General features: G+C 35.6%; 2 protein-coding genes and 1 pseudogene across 4 annotated transcripts; 1 reads left to right on the plus strand and 2 right to left on the minus strand.

Moving 5' to 3' along the window:
- Window positions 1–2250: 2250 nt before the first annotated feature.
- Window positions 2251–3325, minus strand: LOC121795871 (probable carbohydrate esterase At4g34215). The gene is made up of 2 exons (XM_042194525.1): window positions 2703–3325; window positions 2251–2637 (listed from the first exon to the last, which is right to left on the minus strand). The coding sequence occupies exons 1-2, from the start codon at window positions 3219–3221 to the stop codon at window positions 2422–2424; spliced, it is 735 nt and encodes a 244-aa protein (XP_042050459.1). The 5' UTR covers window positions 3222–3325; the 3' UTR covers window positions 2251–2421.
- Window positions 3326–9335: 6010 nt separating this feature from the next.
- Window positions 9336–12956, minus strand: LOC121795371 (annotated as a pseudogene).
- Window positions 9813–11508, plus strand: LOC121795878. Of its 3 annotated transcripts, none has more exons than XM_042194544.1 (3): window positions 9813–10186; window positions 10297–10616; window positions 10705–11508. In XM_042194544.1, exons 2-3 carry the CDS (start codon window positions 10465–10467, stop codon window positions 11327–11329), a joined length of 777 nt encoding a protein of 258 aa, XP_042050478.1. In that variant the 5' UTR covers window positions 9813–10186; window positions 10297–10464; the 3' UTR covers window positions 11330–11508. The 3 variants fall into 3 exon arrangements, with proteins under 3 accessions (XP_042050478.1, XP_042050484.1, XP_042050471.1); XM_042194550.1 differs by having other exon boundaries at window positions 10300–10616; XM_042194537.1 differs by lacking the exon at window positions 9813–10186 and having other exon boundaries at window positions 10193–10616.
- Window positions 12957–19831: the final 6875 nt, after the last annotated feature.

The raw sequence follows: 19831 nt of genomic DNA on the forward strand, positions 1-19831 counted from the left end.
AGTTTGTCATAAACACATTTCATTTTTTGAAAACTTTCTCTCTCCAATTAATATACCCGGGAATGGATCCCCTGCTGTGGCAAAATCACATCAAGGGTTGCTGTGGAACAAAACGCAGCCTCTTGAACATTAAACGCAGGTAACTCTTTTCTTTCATTTTTTATTAAGCATAGCCAATATCATTTTCTGTTAAGCATATTATTCTTTGCGTTAAATATATTTTTAATATTTGAAATCTATCTACCTTCTTTTCCTTTTGGTTCTGTCTTTGACTATATTTTTCAACATTTTTATTCTATCTTTTTTTAATATTTTTATTTTTGAATATTAGAAAACATAAAAAAAATAATAAACACTTAATAGAAATGAAAGAAGAAGGGAGATATGCTTAACAGAAAATGATATTGGCTATGCTTAATAAAAAATGAAAGAAAAGAGTTACATGCGTTTAATGTTCAAGAGGCTGCGTTTTGTTCTACAGCAACCCCTGCTGTGATTTTGCCACAGCAGGGGATCCATTCCCTAATATACTCAGCTACTTTTTCTTACTCTTATTAAAATATTATCTTTCTTTCTCTCTATTTTACTCCCTCCGTCCCACTTTAAGAGTCCCGATTGAGTTCAGCACGAGTTTTAAGAAATGTAAAGGAAAGTTGATGAAAAAAGAGAATGGAATGTGAATCCTACTTTTAAATAGTTTTATAATAAAATGTTAGTGTAAAAGGTGAGTAGAATGTGGGGCCTATTACCAATTATGGAATATTCCAACCGAGACTCCTAAAGTGGGACACTCAAAAATAGTAAACCGAGACTCCTAAAGTAGGACGGAGGGAGTAATACTTACACTCACATTTTCTCTCTCCAATTAAACACTTTAACCAATAACTCCTAGCTCAACTGGTTGAGAAGGGAGGCAAGGATAATTTTCACTATCCAAGCCTCCTAGCTCAACTGGTTTAGAAGAGAGGTAAGGATACCGCGTCATCCTAGATGTCGCGTGTTCGACCCCTGGGAGGCGCATCTTGGGGATTAATTTCCCTGGGGCCTAGTGGATTCACTGGCCTGACTCTAGCCTGACTCTAGAGCTTCGGGAGGTGATTAAGCCTGTACCCGTGCCTGGACCCAGGAGCTAGGGGAGGTGAAAAATCCTGGACCCGTTCCTGCTGGGCTGGTGGACCCATTGGGTCCCACCTTGACAACGAAGCGCGTCTTGGTAAGACGCTTCACCTCCGACCGTTAGGCCGGGGGTCCGAGTCACTTCGGGGGTAGGTGGGGAACCACCGTCGATCCTCCTTTAATTTAAAAAAAAAACTCATAAAATCTCGTGCCGATCAAGAAATGTGTCATCTTAGCAGGGACGGATGGAGTAACTTTTTTCTCTTTCTTACTTTACTCTCGCTAACTTTATTCACTTTTTACTTTATCATCTTTATCTTTTTCTCTCTCTTACTTTTTTATCCTATTTATTTAACACATTCAACAATCTTTTCTTAAACTCCGTGTCAAAAAGTTTCACCTCAACTAATCGGAGGGAGTATTATTTTTATCAAATCTCTTACTTTGGGCAATTAAACTTTTCAGTATTATTTTTATCAAATCTCCAAATATAAAGTGGAGTAGTGTACTCCCTCCGTTCCCTCATAGTTGAGTCATTTTTTCATTTCGAGAAGTTTCCTCATAGTTGAGTCATTTTCATATATAGTACTTCATCCGTCCCACAATAGATGTCACACTTTCCTTTTTAGTTGTCCCACAAAAGATGTCACAATTCTTTTTTTTTTGAAAAAGTTCTCTCTCATATTAATATAAATATACTATTTTATCTCTTCACTCAACACACAAAACAACATCTCCTAAAATCACATGTCATTCCCCAAGTGTGCCATCTATTATGGGATGGATGGAGTAACTTTTTTCTCTTTCTTACTTTACTCTCGCTAACTTTATTCACTTTTTACTTTATCATTTTTATCTTTTTCTCTCTCTTACTTTTTTATCCTATTTATTGAACACATTCAACAATCCTTTCTTAAACTTCGTGTCAAAAAGTTTCGCCTCAACTAATCGGAGGGAGTATTATTTTTATCAAATCTCTTACTTTGGGCAATTAAACTTTTCAGTATTATTTTTATCAAATCTCTTACTTTGGGCAATTATACTTTTCAGAGATTGATCACTCATTTATTACAATTGATATACCCTCAAAATGCAAATCACCCAAAAATGAAAGGACGTAACAATTCAGTCACATATTTAATGGAATTATTAGATAATCGACAAATTCAACGTACATTTGATGAATATAACTTTGATCCATATTCCATACATGCAAAAAGGAAAAAGTTGATTCGCGATACATTAAAATTGCAATATTATAACAGAGGTAGTAGGCTGGTCATGGAATTCATTCTCATAGCCCAATCAGAGATGGGCCTTCTCAGTCCAAAAATTGGCGAGAAAAGCTTGGGCCAAGGAGTGGCCCAACTGAATCTGGGACTCAGTAGTAAGATGCAGATTATCTTCTTTCAGCTCCAATCCCTTTGCATCAACACATACAACATTGGGGAGATCCATTCCCAGTTGTATTGCCCTGATTTCATCCACGTATTTCTTTTCAATTCCAGATGCAAGTGCTACCTGCAATTAATTCCAAAATATAGAGTGAGAGAGAAGAAATTATTAAATAAAACTCAGGTACAAACCTGAACAACGGGAAGATTAGGCAAATTGAGATCTGCACGGATGTTGTGGATAAGCTCCTCCAATTTATGCTTGTAGGCGTCGACTTCTTCCTGCGACGTCGTATCGCTCTCCCCCTGGTACCACAGCAACGCCGCGATCTCTCCGCCGCTTTCCGCCGCTTTCGCCCGCTTCACCATGTCCTCGTAGAGATGCTCCCCACGCGCCCATTCCCTGATCGCGGTGCCGCCGACTGCACATGGCACCAGCCCGATCACCCCCACGCGCTCCTTCACCGCGTTGGCGAAGGGCATCCCGGGCCCCACGCCGCACGCCTTCTTTGAGTCGATATCGTGATGGAGAGACTCTTGCGCCACCTCCCAGCGGAGGTTGGCGTCCAGTCGGTATATTTTTTGGCCGTCGGTGGCGCACTCGGGTGGGACGACGCCGTCCCAACGTTTTTGCGCCACGCCTCCACGGCCGGCCATGTTGCTCTGCCCCGATAAGATAAACAACGTTTTGGTTGAACTCACAACTTCCATTTCTCTGAGAGATGGATTTAATTTCGAGGGATTTGGTTTTACTCTTGAGGTTGGTTTTCAGTGAGATATGTTTTGGTGTTAGGTCGAATGTCTATTCTTCCGATCCAGCATTTTATTAAAGGCTTGTCTCCCTGCAATGGGGTCCTCCCAAAGACCTATCCCTTTCTATTTTATTTCCACTGTCATTACTATTTTGTATTAATATTTTTGCACTTTTATATTTAATATGTTATCAACTTAATTAAATTAAAATATTAAATTAATACAATACATAAAATAAATTTTAATTGATCTCAAATACATGACAACTTATTAATTAATTAGAGGATGAAAACCTAAATTAGATCATCTCCCATCTATAATCCATTTATTTAATAAAATTATTGGCTCATTAATAAGCCCAATAAAATTAGTTTAAATACAAATTAGGGTTGCATTTGCTTTCTTCCTCAATCACCCGCTTCTTTCCCCCCTTCTTCTGCGTATTTCTTCTTCCTCTCTCTCTTTCTCTCTCAGCAAAATCTAAAAATAAAAAATAAAAAATTTGATCATAGGGCCGATCGACGGCCCTATGGAACGGCTCAAATGGGGGAGGAGGAATGGGGCGATGATCGGCCCCTCCGCTACAATGGTTGGCAGATGGGGGCAGATCGGGAAGGCCTCTCCATCGGCCAACCATTGTGAATGCTATAAATATACTAGTCCGTCCTTGTGCGCTTTTTTTGCCACAAATTGTATGGACTAGTCTTTTAATCCAAGGGTTAGTGGTCGAGTGGATGGGACACATCCATCCTTAATCAAATAGTTAGGGATCGATCCCTACTTTTAGATATAGAACAGTTTTAAATACTTGGTCAGTTATCTCATTCATTAAGGTGCATACAAATCTAGCGACCTTGGTAATTACCAAAAAAATAGAGTTATTTTCTTTGTTTCCATCCTCATTAACTATTAAAACTACTTTACCTACTCTTCTCTTTCTCTTTCTTACTTTATCAATTGTGCATTAGTTACCTTGTCATTCCAAATATCTCTATTTTTATTGGATGGAAGAAATAGTTAAACAAAAAAAATAAAATAAGAAGAGGAAAAAGTAGGAGAAAAAATAAAATAAGAAAGAGAAAAATTAGAAAGAATAAAATAACAGAGATAAAATATTGTTTTTTTCCAATAAAGAAAATGCATCAAGTTATTTGATATGCCTCACTTATCTCATGATGGATGAAGTATGTATGATTTTTGTAAAATTGATTTAGTTTCTCTAGTTCTTTCACCGACAGATTTGGGGGACAAGGTGGGGGACCGCCCCTTCCCGGTTGTCCGATGAGCCTAAATATCACTTAGGGTTGAACTAGAACTAACAAAATCGCTCCCTCCATGAATAGAAAAATATAGGTTTTCAATAAATGTTACTACTATATATATTAAAGTTAGTAGCTTAGTGGTTATGTAACTAAGAAGTCCATAGATCAAGCCATCAAACCTCATTAAGAGCATTTTTTTTCTTCTCCTAACCTTCTTTCTTTATTTTATCAATTCATATCTCTTCTTATTATCAAATCAAACCATTAAAATACTTTATAAATCTATATTTTTATTAGTTTACATATACTATTTATTTTTAATTAAACACGTTTTTTCAAAATTATTAATACGTTTATTAATTACTAGAAAATACGTATTTGATGTGATCTTTATTGCATTTACTTGTATTAAAATAAACATTTGAAACATCTATGGAGTCTAAATGTTTACTATTTAACATTAGTTACTTTTGTATTTTAATATTTTAATAAATACAGAGTACATTATTTAATTTTATTATTAAAAATTATATTAATTTTTTTAATATTTAATTATGCCCCTTCATATCGAATTCTGGATCCGCCACTGAATTCATTGTTTGATTGTTAGGTTTCTTTAAACGGAGAGAAATGGTCACAAGTACAATGGTATTCCTTTTCATCACTTTCATATTATTTGGCAGATTGGACACCAGCACTTACGTTGCTGGTTGGTAAGCTCAGCCCTATTCACTAGAGAGATTGCTCTTCGTCCGTTGATTTCATGTCTATCTTATCACCTAGATAGTGTGTTCTGCGGTCATTCATGGTTCTCTGGCATCCACTGATCTACCAGATGCACCTTGAGTTAAGTCTTAAACCTTAAACTCTAAAAATAGTACTCCCTCCGTCTCATAAAGATTGTCTCACTTTGACCGGGCATGAGTTTTAAGAAATGTAATGAAAAGTGAGTTGAAAAAGTTAGTGGAATGTGGGTCCTACTTTTATATATTAGTTTTATAATAAAATGTGAGTAGGAATGAGTTAGTGGAATATGTGGTCCACTACCAAATATGGTCAAAAGAGAAATGAGACAAATTTTGTGGGACGAGCGAAAATGAATAAATTAGACAATTTTTGTGGGAGGGAGGGAGTAAAATGAGATAATTATTGACGGACGAATAAAGTACTATTTTATCTAAGATTATCGGTGGGTGGAGGAGTAATTTATTTTATCTAATCTAGCGCGTTAATAGCAGTACTCCCTCTGTCCCAGAAAGTTTGTCACATTTTTTCATTTCCTTCCGTCCCACAAAATTTTTCGCGTTAAATTTTTTTTTTTCATTTTAGATAATGGATCTCATATTCTACTAACTCATTCGCACTCACATTTTATTATAGAAAAACTAATATATAAAAATTAGACTCATATTTCGCTAATTTTTCATTAGGGCACCCACAATGGGGCGCCCGATGGCTGCCATCGTCCTCGGGGGCGGACGATGCCTCCATTGTGGGTGTCCGCCATCGTCTGCGCCCTACGCCCACTCCCAATGCATCGTCCGCGCCATCGGGCGCCTCATTGTGGGCTCGGCGGACGATGGGTGCGGACGATGGCACACGTTTTTTATTTTTTGTATAAATACCTCCAACCCCACCTTCATTTGTAATATTTCATTTCACGATTCCACTCTCGAAACTCACATTTACTACAAAATGGATTCAAGTCCCAATAGTTCGATGTTTGGTGAGGCGCGTTGGCTGGGTACAGAACACGACGAATATCGGCCGTTCAACGCCAACACGCAGTACGATCCCGAATTCAGTACTGAATCGTACGGTTTGGATGACATGGAGCCGTCTCCAAACCGACCCGTCGCCCCCTCCCGCCGCGCCGCCGCTGACGCCACCCCATCCGCTTCCGCCGCCGCCAAAAAGAAGCGGAACCAGCAGCGTGCATACAAGTTTCTACCTCCAGGAACTTGTTAAGAGTACGCCCCCAGCCGTACGAACTACCAGCCGGATGAAACCCTCGTATTGGCGAGGTGTTGGGTGGATATAACAGAGGACCCGATATTCGCGAACAACGAGAGGCAGGTGGCGTACTGGGAGCGCATCGTCGAGCGTTACAATGCGGCGAAGCCGTCGAGCGCGTACAAGCGCCAACGGGAGCAGCTCCGCAAGCACTGGGATCAGGTGAAGAAGCAAGTCAACCTGTTCGCGTCGGAGTACGAGAAGTGCGCGAGGGAGCAGGGGAGCGGCGAGAACTTGAGCGACGACGACATCATCCTCGACCACTGCCGCGCCATCGCCGATCCTGGTCCCGATCCTGACCCCGAGCCCGACGGCCGTCGCGTATGAGTCGTTGGCAACAGCCTCGATGGCGAAGACGTTGTTGCAGACGCACAAGGCCCTCAAGAAGTGTACGGACCCCGCCGAAGCCGAATATCTTCGGGGGTTGATCGATGAGCTGCTCCGGAAGTTGGGAATTGCGTAGATTAGCCAACTTGAATCGTGTAACTTGTGTAATTAATGCAATCTTCGTCAGTTTTTTGTTACTCGTTGTGTTTTTAAATTAGTTTGCATTATATATTTGAAAACATTTAAATTAATTAACAAAACAACAATAATAAAATATATAGGGCGCGCCTTAGGGCGCCCCATTATGGATGCCCTTAGCATTCGGTGAAAGTTACTATCTCCGGTCAAAATAACAAAATTTATGGAACGGTAGAGTACAATTTTGTTCTTTTTATAAGGACGCATGTGACTGGAGTGTCATGGCTCTTTCAAGGTAGCAGTACTATGTTTATTACTATGGACACGCTACACTTGAGCATCTTTTTAGGTTGGAAATATCTGTCCTGAATTTATCCAGGTCTAATTCAAAATGATCACCTTTTCTTTTTTGTTTATTCCAATCAAGATGATCATTTTTTAATTTGGGAAATAATCTCCTCTCTCTTCTCTCCTTAATAAAATATTCAACTATCTTTTCACTCCCTACTTTATTCCACCTAACAATACTTCCTAAAATCCCGTGCCACTCAGGAATGTGGTCATCTTGAGTGAGACTGAGGGAGTAAAAAATAGGTTTGGCATGAGTTTTAATAAATAAGGAAAAAATAAGAGAAAGAAAGAGTAGTGAAAATAATATGAGTGGAAAGTGGGGTCCACATTATTGTAATGGTATAAGTTGTAAATAAAATGATGTGTAGGAATCACATATTGGTTGAATTTTTCAAAACTAGAAAGTTAATACTTTTCAGGGACGGACGAAAAAGGAAATAGTTCATACTCTTTGGGATGGAGGGAGTAATAGAGTTATATTTTTGAACACGATGATTAAGATAGTGTTTTAAGTGGATGATGAATAAAGTAAGAGACAACAAAGTAAGAAAAAGTGTTACTTTTTGCTAAAAATTAAAAATAACTCAATTATCTTGAAACTTTTTAAAGTAAAAAAAACAACTCAATTAACAAAGAAATAGATGAAGTAATGCTATGAATTTTATTAAGCCTATTTTTTTTATAATTGAATAATTATGTATACATATTAAAATAACATTCTTTCTGTCCTATTAAGTTTTTTTTTACATTCCATTAAAATGACTCATTTACTACATTGTTTTTAGCAAACTATAAACACAATCACACTTCTTTCTTTATTTTCTTTCCACTCCTCTATTTTATTATCTTTCGTGCTTTATTTTCTCTCAATTTAATTTTCTAAATATCATTTTTTAAAATCTCGTGCTCAAAATTACAGCAGGATAGACAAAGTGTATTATACAAAAACTTAATATTTAGTATATTATATTTTAAATATTTTTTCATCAGTTATTTCTCCAATTTTATTCCCAGCTAGTAGATATGTCAGTGCAATCTGAAATCTATGGACTAGCCCGATAGCTCGTTAAATTTAAAAAGTTAGAATTAGATATTTCTAATTCAATAAAACCACAATCTAATTAGCCCCCACTGGATTAACATGACTTGATTAACATGACTCCTGATTAGGACTGATTCAAAATCTGATAGGCTAACTTAAATAGCGTGAGAAATATAGATTGTTACCCGATAAAATTACAACTCGATTTATCCGCAACCCGAATAGGATTTTGCTCCTTAAATCATGAAATTTGACCAATTTTTTATATTTCTCACGAACTTTAAATATGGTCTAAAATATGACAAAACTTGCATTTCATTTGTTATTTCCTAACTCGGGTCGAATAAGAACCTATTCTATGTAGGCAACTGTGAAATGTTTATGATATTTTAGATCACTTTTAAAGTTCGTCGCAAGTAGAATAAAAAGCGATATAGAAAGTCTTGTTACCAAGTAGGTTAAAAAAGCACATACGTATGCTAAGCGGATATAACGATTTATATATCATGAGAAATAAGAAACGAAATATAAAATTTTTTGATATTTTAATACATACAACTGTCGAAAGATTATGATCTCATAATGATGACGTCAAATAAATATAAATACACAGTTATTTAAGTAAAATTTATTTAATAAAAGGTCGATGTCAAATCTTGAATTATTTTTTACTCCACTTACCAACTAATTTTGAACAACAATAAAATTTTATGCCAATTATTTGATGTTATGAAATAAAAAATTTGGTATTGAATTAGAATATTTGATCTTCAAATTCAATTTCATAAAAAATTGCCATTACAATATTAGTAGTACTAATTTCAAATTTATATGGAAGACATTCTTGAGCCAATTAAATCTCTAAACTGAATACAGATATCAGGAATAGTGGTTTCAATTTGGCCGGAGTCTCAACATTCGTAGAATTCAGTTGCCATCTTGGTTCTACATAAATCAACATAAAAGGATATTTTACACATCATGTATTGTTACAGAATCACAACCAAACCAAATATTATCATTGATTCACGTCATATTACATTCTGAAGACATCGCAGGAAAGGAATATAGAATTGGCGTGGTGACATTTATTGGGTAAGAAAATGTGTGATATAAGAATCTGCCATCATATGAGAATATGGGCCTCACCTCAGTAGTGATATGAAGATTGTCTTCTTGGAGAGGCAGTCCCAGAGCGTCCACGCAAACCACATTCTCCACACTAATTCCTTTTTGTGCCTCTCTAACCTTGTCTAGGTACTCCCTTCCAGATGCAAGGGAAACCTGCAACATAGTTTATACACATAATTACACAAAGAATGCATGAGAGCTAGAAGATATCAAGTGAGAATGCACTGACAAGGATGACAGGCAAATCGAGATCTTGACGGAGGTTGAGAATAAGCTTCTCAACGTTGTCTCCATACCTATATAACACGGATACTTCACTTTGTTGCCGTATCGCGTATCGGATACGTATCCGATACCGATACGCGACGGATACGCGACGGATACGTATCCTGGGCGTATCCGCGGGATGGGCCGTATTGGGCCGGGAAACCTCAGATTCGATACGTATCTCGGTGGATACGGCCCAGTTTAAAGCCCATCTAAAGGAGCCGGCCCGATAGAATTAACGGGCTGGACCAAAAAGCCCATTTGTGATGTAGCCCATTGCAGCTGGATGAACAAATCTAGCTCTATAAATAATGATGCTCTATACAATATAAGATTCCACACAATTGAGAAAGCCGCAGCTAGGTCAAAAACTCCCCGCCTCCATAGATTCGGTATGCTTTTTTTTTTAGATTTTTCGTTTTATGTATCTATTTTTGCCATCGCTTTTCTATGTTATAATTCAGTTTTTTGCTCCCCCAATTCAATTCAATTATAATTTCAGCAGTATGGCATCTCCAAATCTGAGTGCTACTGCTGCTAGTTCTAGTGCTAGTTCTGCTGCTAGTTCTAGTGTTGGATCTGGGTCCAGACAAATAACTGATATCAGGGCTCCATTGTGGGATCATGTCACCATTCTAGAGAAGCCTAAACCTGGTGGAGGAAATATATTATGGAGAAAGTGAAGAAAGAAATATATTTGTATGAAGGGAAGGAACCAAATGAGGAGTCAGACCTCTACTCTGTTATTCATGATATATTGATTGCTAGGTGGACAAAAGGCAATAATCCACTTCATTGTTTGGCTCATTCACTCAATCCAAGGTAATATGCACTGTGCAATTAAAATTCAGATTCTTTGCTCTTCATTTTTTCATTTTAACTTCATGATCTAAATTGCTGCCAATTCCAGATTTTACAGCAACATGTGGCTTCAAGAAGGTGCTGGCCGACTACCCCCCCACAAGGACAAGGAAATATCACAAATGAGGATGACTTGCTTCAAGAAATTCTTTCGCATACCGCAAGAGTTGGCTGCAGTGAAGGAAGAATATGCAAGGTTTTCTAGTTGTTCAGAAGAATTCAATGACCCTGATTCTATACATGATAGATGGGCTGTTTCCCCAATGACATGGTGGACAAATCATGGACAATCTATCCCTCTTTTGATGAGTTTGGCCATGAAACTGCTCAGCCAACCGGCCTCTTCTTCTTGCTGTGAAAGAAATTGGAGCACATATAGCTTCATCCATAGTGTCAAGAGAAATGCCTTAACTCCTGAGCGGGCTGAAGATTTGGTCTTTGTGCACTCAAATCTGAGACATTTGTCAAGAAGAACTGATGCATACAAGAAAGGAGAGACAAGGATGTGGGATGTTGGGGGAGATTCTTTTGATTCCCTTAGTGGTGTTGGTCTTCTTGAAGTTGCTGACCTCTCCATTGATGAACCTGAGTTGCAGGCTGTATCATTTGGATTGGGTGATGCCGAGGATGAAGGTGTGGAGCTGGAGGAGACGGGGAATGAGGAAGAAGCTTGATGTTGATGGCTTGATGCTAGTTTGCTACTACCTTTTAATTATTTCCTAATTTAGAACCTGCTGCTATCATGTTATTTTGAGTGTAATAGACCTTTAATGTCTCTATGTTGAATTAGAATATCTATTTTGTAATTTATTTTGCACTATTATTATTTATTAAAAAAAATAGTTAAAACGTATCCGCGTATCGGGTTGTTTGGGAAAGAGCCGTATCCGCGTATCCGTATCCTTCGGATACCGATACGCGTATCCGTATCGGTGCCGCATAGCTCCATACAATTCTGCATCCTCCTTCAAGAATGTGTCCTTCTCCCCTTGATACCACAGCACCGCCGCTATCTCCGCTGCCCCCTTCGCCCGCTTCACCATTCTCTCGTAGAGCACCCCGCCTCTCGCCCAATCCTTCATCTGCGTCCCCGCCGCCGCGCACGGCACCAGCCCTACTGCGCTCCTTCACCGCGTTGGCAAAGGCCAGCCCGGGCCCTACGCCGCACTCTCTGTTGGCGTCGAGCCCCTGGTGGAGGGCTCGTGTGCTGCCTCCCACTCAAGGTCGGCGTTCAGCCGGAAGATCTTCTCGCCGTCAGCGGCGGACTCAGGCGGGACGAATCCGTCCCATTGATGCTTGTGGACACTTATTTAACTTTTAAGAATCTTATATCTATATTCCATAACAAATTATTATATAAAAAATAAAATATAAGTCTATCATAAGTAAAGTAATATATTAAAAATCTAAAATATTCATGACATAATCTAAGATAACAAAAAGATAAACTGTTTAACCACAAGTTCTAAAAAAAGTCCATGTTTCAAAATAAACCTAAATACTTGAATGACATTCTTCCAAGTAAAAAAAATCCATGTTTCAAAATAAACCTAAATATTTGAATGACATTCTTCCAAGTCTATAAGCTTTGACACTTCAACTTGAGCATTAGCTTCCTCCTCGTCATCTTTAGAATCTCCATCTTCTATTAACAAAATTACTATGTTAACATAAAATATAGTTTGATAGTTTAGAATTTTATAACAAAAGTAAAATCTTACCATTAGAATATCCATGCAACCAATTAAGTGTGCAAGAATATCCATGCAACCAATTAAGTGTACAAATTAAAGCTTGTACTTTTTCAGGAAGGAGTCTATTTCGGTATTTATTTAAGACATGTGCTCCAATGCTAAAGGAAGATTCGAATGCTACTGTTGTTATAGGAATACTAAGCACGTCACACGCCATCCTAGCAAGTACTCCAAAACGGGATGACTTCTCTTTCCAATACTTAAGCAAATCGATTTCAACATCTTCATCCATCGGGAGGTCTTCCAAATACACATCCAATGTTGACTTTGTATCAGAAGTTAGACCTTTGTAACTCTTATATCCCTATAGCAATAATATTAAAATGTAAGTAAAAAAGATAAATGAAATTACTTTAGATACAAATATAAATACAAACAAATATTTAAAGAAAATAAGATTAGTTACATCAAGTACTCTTGATTTCATTATCAATGCTTTCCTTACTCCTCCTTCCATGAATTTAGACTCTCCAACTTCAGAATTAGAACTTCCACTAGATTGAGGAATCTTAATCGAAGATGCATCAACACTTTTTCTGGTACTCATCGTACAGAGTATACAATTTCATCTTCAACCTATTGACTTTATCCTGACTTGAAAGAGGATCAAGTGTTGAGTAACAATACTCCACAAGTTTTAACTTCATTCTTGGATCAAACACGGCTAGCTCCCATGGAGAGAATGTCGCTATAATCTTCCCAATATTTCTCGAACTTTGATTTCATCAAAAGAGACATAGACCTTACCACTTCATCATGACTTCTAGAATTCATCTCCAACAATTGAGCAATATTCCATACTTCCATAAAATACAGGTTGGAAGTAGGATAGGATGAACCAGAAAATAAATTAGTTATTTCATAAAATGGCTTTAAGAATTCACTCATCACTTTTCCTCTTTCCCACTCTTCCTCTATTGGGCAATGCTTATAAGCTAAATCATTACATTCAAGCATACAAAATACCTGGCGGTATTTAATTCCACTGACAAGCATCAAATACGTGGAATTCCAACGTGTAGGCACATCCATGCACAATGAAGTAGTAAATTCAATATCAACTTTTCGTTCACATTCCTTAAACTTGATCATTCTCGTTTCTGATGATTTTACATATTTGATACTTGCTCTATATTTATTTAAAGCATCACTAGCTACTTTCAACCCTTCTTGTACAATAAGATTCAGGATATGTGCACAACATCTCACATGAAAATATTCCCCATTGCACAATAATGAGTTTTGCAACTGAAGTTGTGTTTTCAACAATTTCACTATAGAATTATTAGCAGAAGCATTATCCAAAGTCAAAGAAAAGACTTTCCTATTTATGTTCCAATCCACCAGAATGTCAGAAATCTTTTGAGCTAATTCAGCTCCAGTATGTGGAGGAGGCATTGAACAAAATGCAAGTATTTTGCTATTCAGTTTACATGTTTCATCCACAAAATGTGCAGTCATACAAATATATCCCGAATTAGTACAACCAGTCCAAATATCAGAAGTCAAGCACAACATTCCAGGCATACTATTCAATCTTATCTTCAATCTTTTCTTTTCAGATTCATACAAATTCATCACATCCAAGGCATGCGTATTTCTAGAGATAAACCTTATATCCGAGTTCAAATACTTCAAAAAAAACTCGCATTTCGCTATATTTAACCCACCTCAATGGAAGATTATGTGCAACTGATACTTTAATCATCAATTCTCGGCATGTTTTTGGGTCTATTACATTATCCTTAACCTTCAACTTGCCATCATGATTAAGAAGCATAGCACCGACATCTCCAAAATTCGGTTTCGTCTTACAAACCAACATATGGCGACTAAAAGTGGAAGTTCTCATTTTCGTACCTTCATATTTCCATCTTTGAAGACAATGATTGCACTTGACATTCTTCCCATTTTTGTCAGGTTCTTCATTCGTAAAGTTATTCCAAACATCGGAAGTCTTTTGTCTATTCTTAGGCTTGGAATCACCTAGAATCTCCACATTTTCAATATTAACTGTTGGAGAAGAATCTTCCTTCTTAACAATTATAAATCTGCATCAGAAATATAAATATTATTAGCATTGATTAATCACTAATCAAATAATCATGTAAAACTAATGTATAAACTAACTAAAATGTCTTTGCTTTGCATCGGCTGTAATCAATTATCACTTATATTTGTTTAGTATAGAGTTCTAAAACACATACTATATAAAGTAAATGCTACCAATATTTAATAAAAAATGTGAACTTGTAATGAAGCAACTAATCAAACAATAGCTAAAAAACAAAAGCAATAAATTACTAATTAAACAAATACGATAAGTTAGGGTTTTAACAAAAAAGTACAAATCCAATTTTTAAATCCTAACAAAAAAATTCACTTTTGCAGGTATATAGATATATAAGTATATTAATATACACGGATAGAACTTTAAAATACTATAGAAATTAAATTATCAAACATATTTATATAAACACTGACATGCACTGATACACGAATAAATAAAAAAGAAGAAGGGAGAAAGAGAGAGCACGCACCTGATGAAACATGGAAGAAGAGTGAGACGGTGGAGGTGAAACTATGAAAACACCTTATGAAACTTGAAAGTGAAGTGTGACGGTGGAGGTGAACGGCTGTTGCAATATAATTCCAACGAGAAAATGATTACAATTAGCAGAACAGAGAGTGCAAATATACTACATGCCGCATAGTTCATACATACAAATGTAAATCAAAGTGAGAAAGTTGAAGAAACTTCCAATGTAGGAAATTACCCACAATAGTGTAGCAACCTAATAAGCATGGCAAATAGACCACAAAGTCTCCACAATCAGTGATTGGCAAAACGAGAATTAAAAAGGCATACATAATAAATGAGGAGCATAACTAAGTTTTAAACCTTCAAAAAAACTGTCCAGTTTCCACCAACTGCAATGTCTTGTGCAATTGACAACGCATAATTTACCCACACTCGCATCTCATCAGCAGCTTTGACAGAAGTCTCTTCTGAAATTTCAAGATTAGGGAGAGGCGGCAGTGGTCTAAAGTCATAGACAGAATTCATTAATTCAATTTCCGCAAATTTTCTACCTATTAAGAATCGACGCAGATTTTCTACCTATTAAGAATTGTAGCAGATTTAGCCCAGCAGAATAGTATCACGATGAGCAGCAATAAAACATTCGACATGAATGACAATAAATTGTATCCAGCCCTCTCGAATAGGAACCAAAGCGCAGTTGAGACCACGAGAAAAGTGGCGCTGTGAGTCCATTTTCTCCACAGTATCACATCAGCAACTGCATCAGGAATATATGAAAATAAATTCCACAAGATAGATATATCCAAATCAACATCGTACCCAGAACAGTCCATAATCCACCCATACGGTAACATAGTGACATATTACGTTAAATTTTTGCATGTTTGATTACGATCTGGAACATAAGCGAGTATGATGGTACCTGCACCACCGCCTAAAGCGCGATGAACAGAAGATCGATGAGATTGTTCCATTGAGAATTAGGGTTTTTTGCACAGTTGAAATTTAAAAAACTACAACTACAATTCATTAATAGTGTCCAAATTCTCATAAGGTGCTTTTGCAATTGCTTGTCGTTCTAACTGAGACATGTCTTTGTTGTAGGCTTTAACAAACAAATTCCACAATGTTGTGTTCATTTGTAATGTGTCTCATGGATCGCGTGTAGATTGTCTGGAGTTGTACTGCTTGTAATCGTCACTTTAGGGTTTAGGGCCTAATAGAGTTACTCCTACTCCATTGCACATATACGTTCCCACACACGGCGTAGCTCACAACGGGATCGGCCTCCCACTGGTTGTGAATTGGCCGAATTTGTGATTCGTTCTCTTCGGTTTGGTCAGGTTGTTTCTCTATTGTCGGTCCATTTTTCGTACATTTTTACTTCCCTCCATTGGAATGTCTTCTCAACAGTCACACTCATCATCTTTCTTCCACCGACTCAAACATCCAACATTATGATGAAGTGAAGGCTTCCATGCGAGATGTATGTATGAGTTTCGTACACCATGGATCCCTAAGTTCTTACTTCCCTCTCTATCTGACAATACCTTCGTTGCATCCATCTGTCTTTATATTTGCCTCTCTCATATCCACTTTATTTATCCTTCTGTGTCAATCTCATTCTCTCTCGATCGGTCACAACTTAGTGTCGAAGCTTCATCGTCCCTTCCTGACGCTTTCAATTATTTCAACGACAATGCTGCTTATATCAACAATTATCGTATGTATCAATAGTTTACTTCATTCATCTTCAAATTTTATTTGTCTATCATTATCTATCTCTTTTGTTGTCCCAATCAACACCGCAACTATATCTAACGATGCTAGCACCGAAAGCTACCTCATATCCATTAATAGTGAGGAAACATATTTTTTTTTCTTTTTGTGGTTTTATTGTCAAAATTTTAGCTCTTTCCATTGCCCGTTCCATAATAGTAGCATTAGTTTATACTTTATCCGTCTCATAATAGTATGCACTATTTCCTTTTTAGTCTATCCCACAAGAGTATGTACTTACTAATTTAGGAAATTATTTTTTCTCTGTGAGACTCATTCTCTATTAAAAATACTTTAATTACTTTTTCTTTCTATCTCTCTCGTACTTTACCAATTGTGTATTAAAATTCAGTTCCCAACCAAAAGTGCATACTATTGTAGAATAGATGGAGTATATAAGTAACTTTATTACTCCTTCCATTTTTAAAAAATAGGAACTTTTGAAACCTTATGAATTTTAAGACAAAAGTTAATAAAGCATGAAAGAGACAGAAAAAAAAAGTGTGTTAGTGAAAAATGAGATATCTCGTGAAGAAAAAGAAGTTTCTTAAAATAAAAAAAAATATTTCTAGAAAACAAACTAAAAAATGAGTTTATATTTTTAATGACGGAGTATACGAAAGCATGTATTACAAATTACAATGCGCAACACTTTGGAGTATTATCAGATGAGAAAATATCCACTAGGCAAGCTACACCAAGGTAGCATTATGACATGGTAAGCCTAACCATTATTTATTTAACATGTGAAAATAGATTTACACCTAAACTAATTTCACTTAATGGGGCATTAACTTCTTTGGAAAAAGGCTAAAATATTGCAGCAAAAAAGGCTAAAATATGGTAACATTTTTGGACTGCCTATATATACAATATAATTTGCATCTATATATAAGGTAGGTCTGTCAAATTGGGTATCTGCGGATACCCGATCCGACAATTTGGATACCCGATCCCGAATTCTCCAAAATCTAGTATCCGATACCCGATCCGATTTTGATTTCGGGTATCCAGTCCCAATATTAATTTCAATTTTGACTTTTTTAAAATATTATATATAAAATTTTATAAATATAAACATGTAGTTCGCATTAATACAAACTTGAAGTAATATTTAAGAGAAAATAACTACAAACTTTTAAAAATACAAAATTCATAAGTTACCCATCACAATTATCCTAATATTTAATTACCTAGATTTTTAAAAATTACAATTAATACATTATTTTAAAACCCTATGACTATGAGCAGTTAGAAATTAGAATATAAAGCGGACAATTGGGTACTTGTGATTGTAAATAAGTAAGAATATCCTCACTTCCACAGCCACTATTACCTACGCAAATTAGAATAAATACATTATTTATTAATTTTTTAAAAAATTCGGGTATACCCGATTGGATATCGGGTATCCCGATATCCGAAAATCCAAAATTCTCAATACCCGATCCTGATCCGAAACTCGATTTTTCAAATTTCTGGTATCCAATTACCTGACTTTTTCGGGTTTGGATATCGGGTATTGGATACCCGATATCCATTTTGACCGGCCTACTTGTAGGAGCTAATTATAAGGAGATGACTAAAAATAATTTTATTATATTTAATATCTACTTAAATAGTCTACTATAAAATATTGTACTTAGAGATTAAATTTACAAACGTAGCAATTACATACTAATTAAAAATAATTAAAACTAATCATATCAATTAACCACAAAAATTCTAATCCAATTAAAATTACATTCTAAATTAAAAAATAATTAAAACTTATATTATCAATTGATCATAAAAGTTTTAATCCGATAAAAATAATTTAAATAGATATAATAGTACTACACAATTTAAGGTGATGATCACTACAACAATACTTATAAAAACAATTACAGTGTATTTAATAGTATACAAATTTATTGTTACGTTAAATTATTAATATCATATAAAAATTAATAAATTTAAGTAAGTCAATATTTATGAATTAGGTTATTGGAACGTGATATACGTATTTATTAAATATAATCAAAATGAAACAGAATAAATAACTCCATCAAAATTAGTGAGCAAAATTTAAATATAAAATTAATAGGGATTTAATTACGATGTTGTTATTCATCATAGGGGAGTGATCAATTGCTAACACATCATTTAATTGCTAACTACAACTAATTTAAGATCATAGGATTTTAGAAATCTTGTGGTCTACAATTTGCCATGTGTGATTTCGCTTTTCATTTTTTAATATTAAAAAGATAATAGCAACTATCAAATTTAGGGTTTAGAAACACAATGTCAATACAGTGTATGAAATACATCAACACAAAGGCATGACAATGTCAATACAATTACATATTGACATTGTACAAGCATTGTATTGACATATTATGTGTCGTGTATTGATATAAAGCTGTTAACGAAATTTATGAAATTTTTCAAAAAAAAATTCAAATTTTGACATCGGAGCATATGCAAGTGAGATCTAGTTAAAATCCTTATGCAATTATCTTTAATTTGATATATGTTGTGCGAAAAAATAATTTAAATCAAGAAGGTTATATGCGTTTTAAAGTTATGGGATGTTTTTCAAAAGTGAGTTACAACTAATTTGTTGTAAATTGACCTTAATACCCTTATTAACGTTTTTTGTTGATCATATTGACATTCCGGGACTGATGATCTAGGTCCTTGATTTGAATATCTAATGACTATTATTTAATTGTAGTTAGCAATATAACACTCTCCTCAATGTATATCTATAAGTAATATAATAAATGTGTACATAGGAGAGTGATTAATTGCTAACTCATCATTTAATTATTAACTACAACTAATTTAAGACCATAGAATTTTAAAAATCTAGTGGTCTAAAATTTGTCACGTGTAATTTTTTTTATTAATTAAATCGAAAATGATAAAAAAACTGTCAAATTAGGGTTTTAGATGAAAATGTCAATATAGTGTTTTGAAAATATCAACACAATGTTTTGAGAATGTCAACACATTACTTCAAGAATAACATTCTACATGTATTATATTGACATATTTTATATATTATGTTGACATTTGTTGCTGAACGAAAAAATTGAAAATTTTCAAAATTT

This window comes from Salvia splendens, chromosome 1 (genome assembly GCF_004379255.2).
Source record: "Salvia splendens isolate huo1 chromosome 1, SspV2, whole genome shotgun sequence".
NCBI classification, from domain to species: Eukaryota; Viridiplantae; Streptophyta; class Magnoliopsida; order Lamiales; family Lamiaceae; genus Salvia; species Salvia splendens.

Coding starts and splice junctions, on each gene's coding strand:
- LOC121795878 (XM_042194544.1), top strand. CDS start 10,465: ATGGAGAAAGTGAAGAAAGAAATATATTTGTATGAAGGGAAGGAACCA. Junction 10,617..10,704: donor GCTCATTCACTCAATCCAAG/GTAATATGCACT, acceptor TGCCAATTCCAG/ATTTTACAGCAACATGTGGC.
- LOC121795871 (XM_042194525.1), bottom strand. CDS start 3,221: ATGGAAGTTGTGAGTTCAACCAAAACGTTGTTTATCTTATCGGGGCAG. Junction 2,638..2,702: donor CTAATCTTCCCGTTGTTCAG/GTTTGTACCTGA, acceptor AATTAATTGCAG/GTAGCACTTGCATCTGGAAT.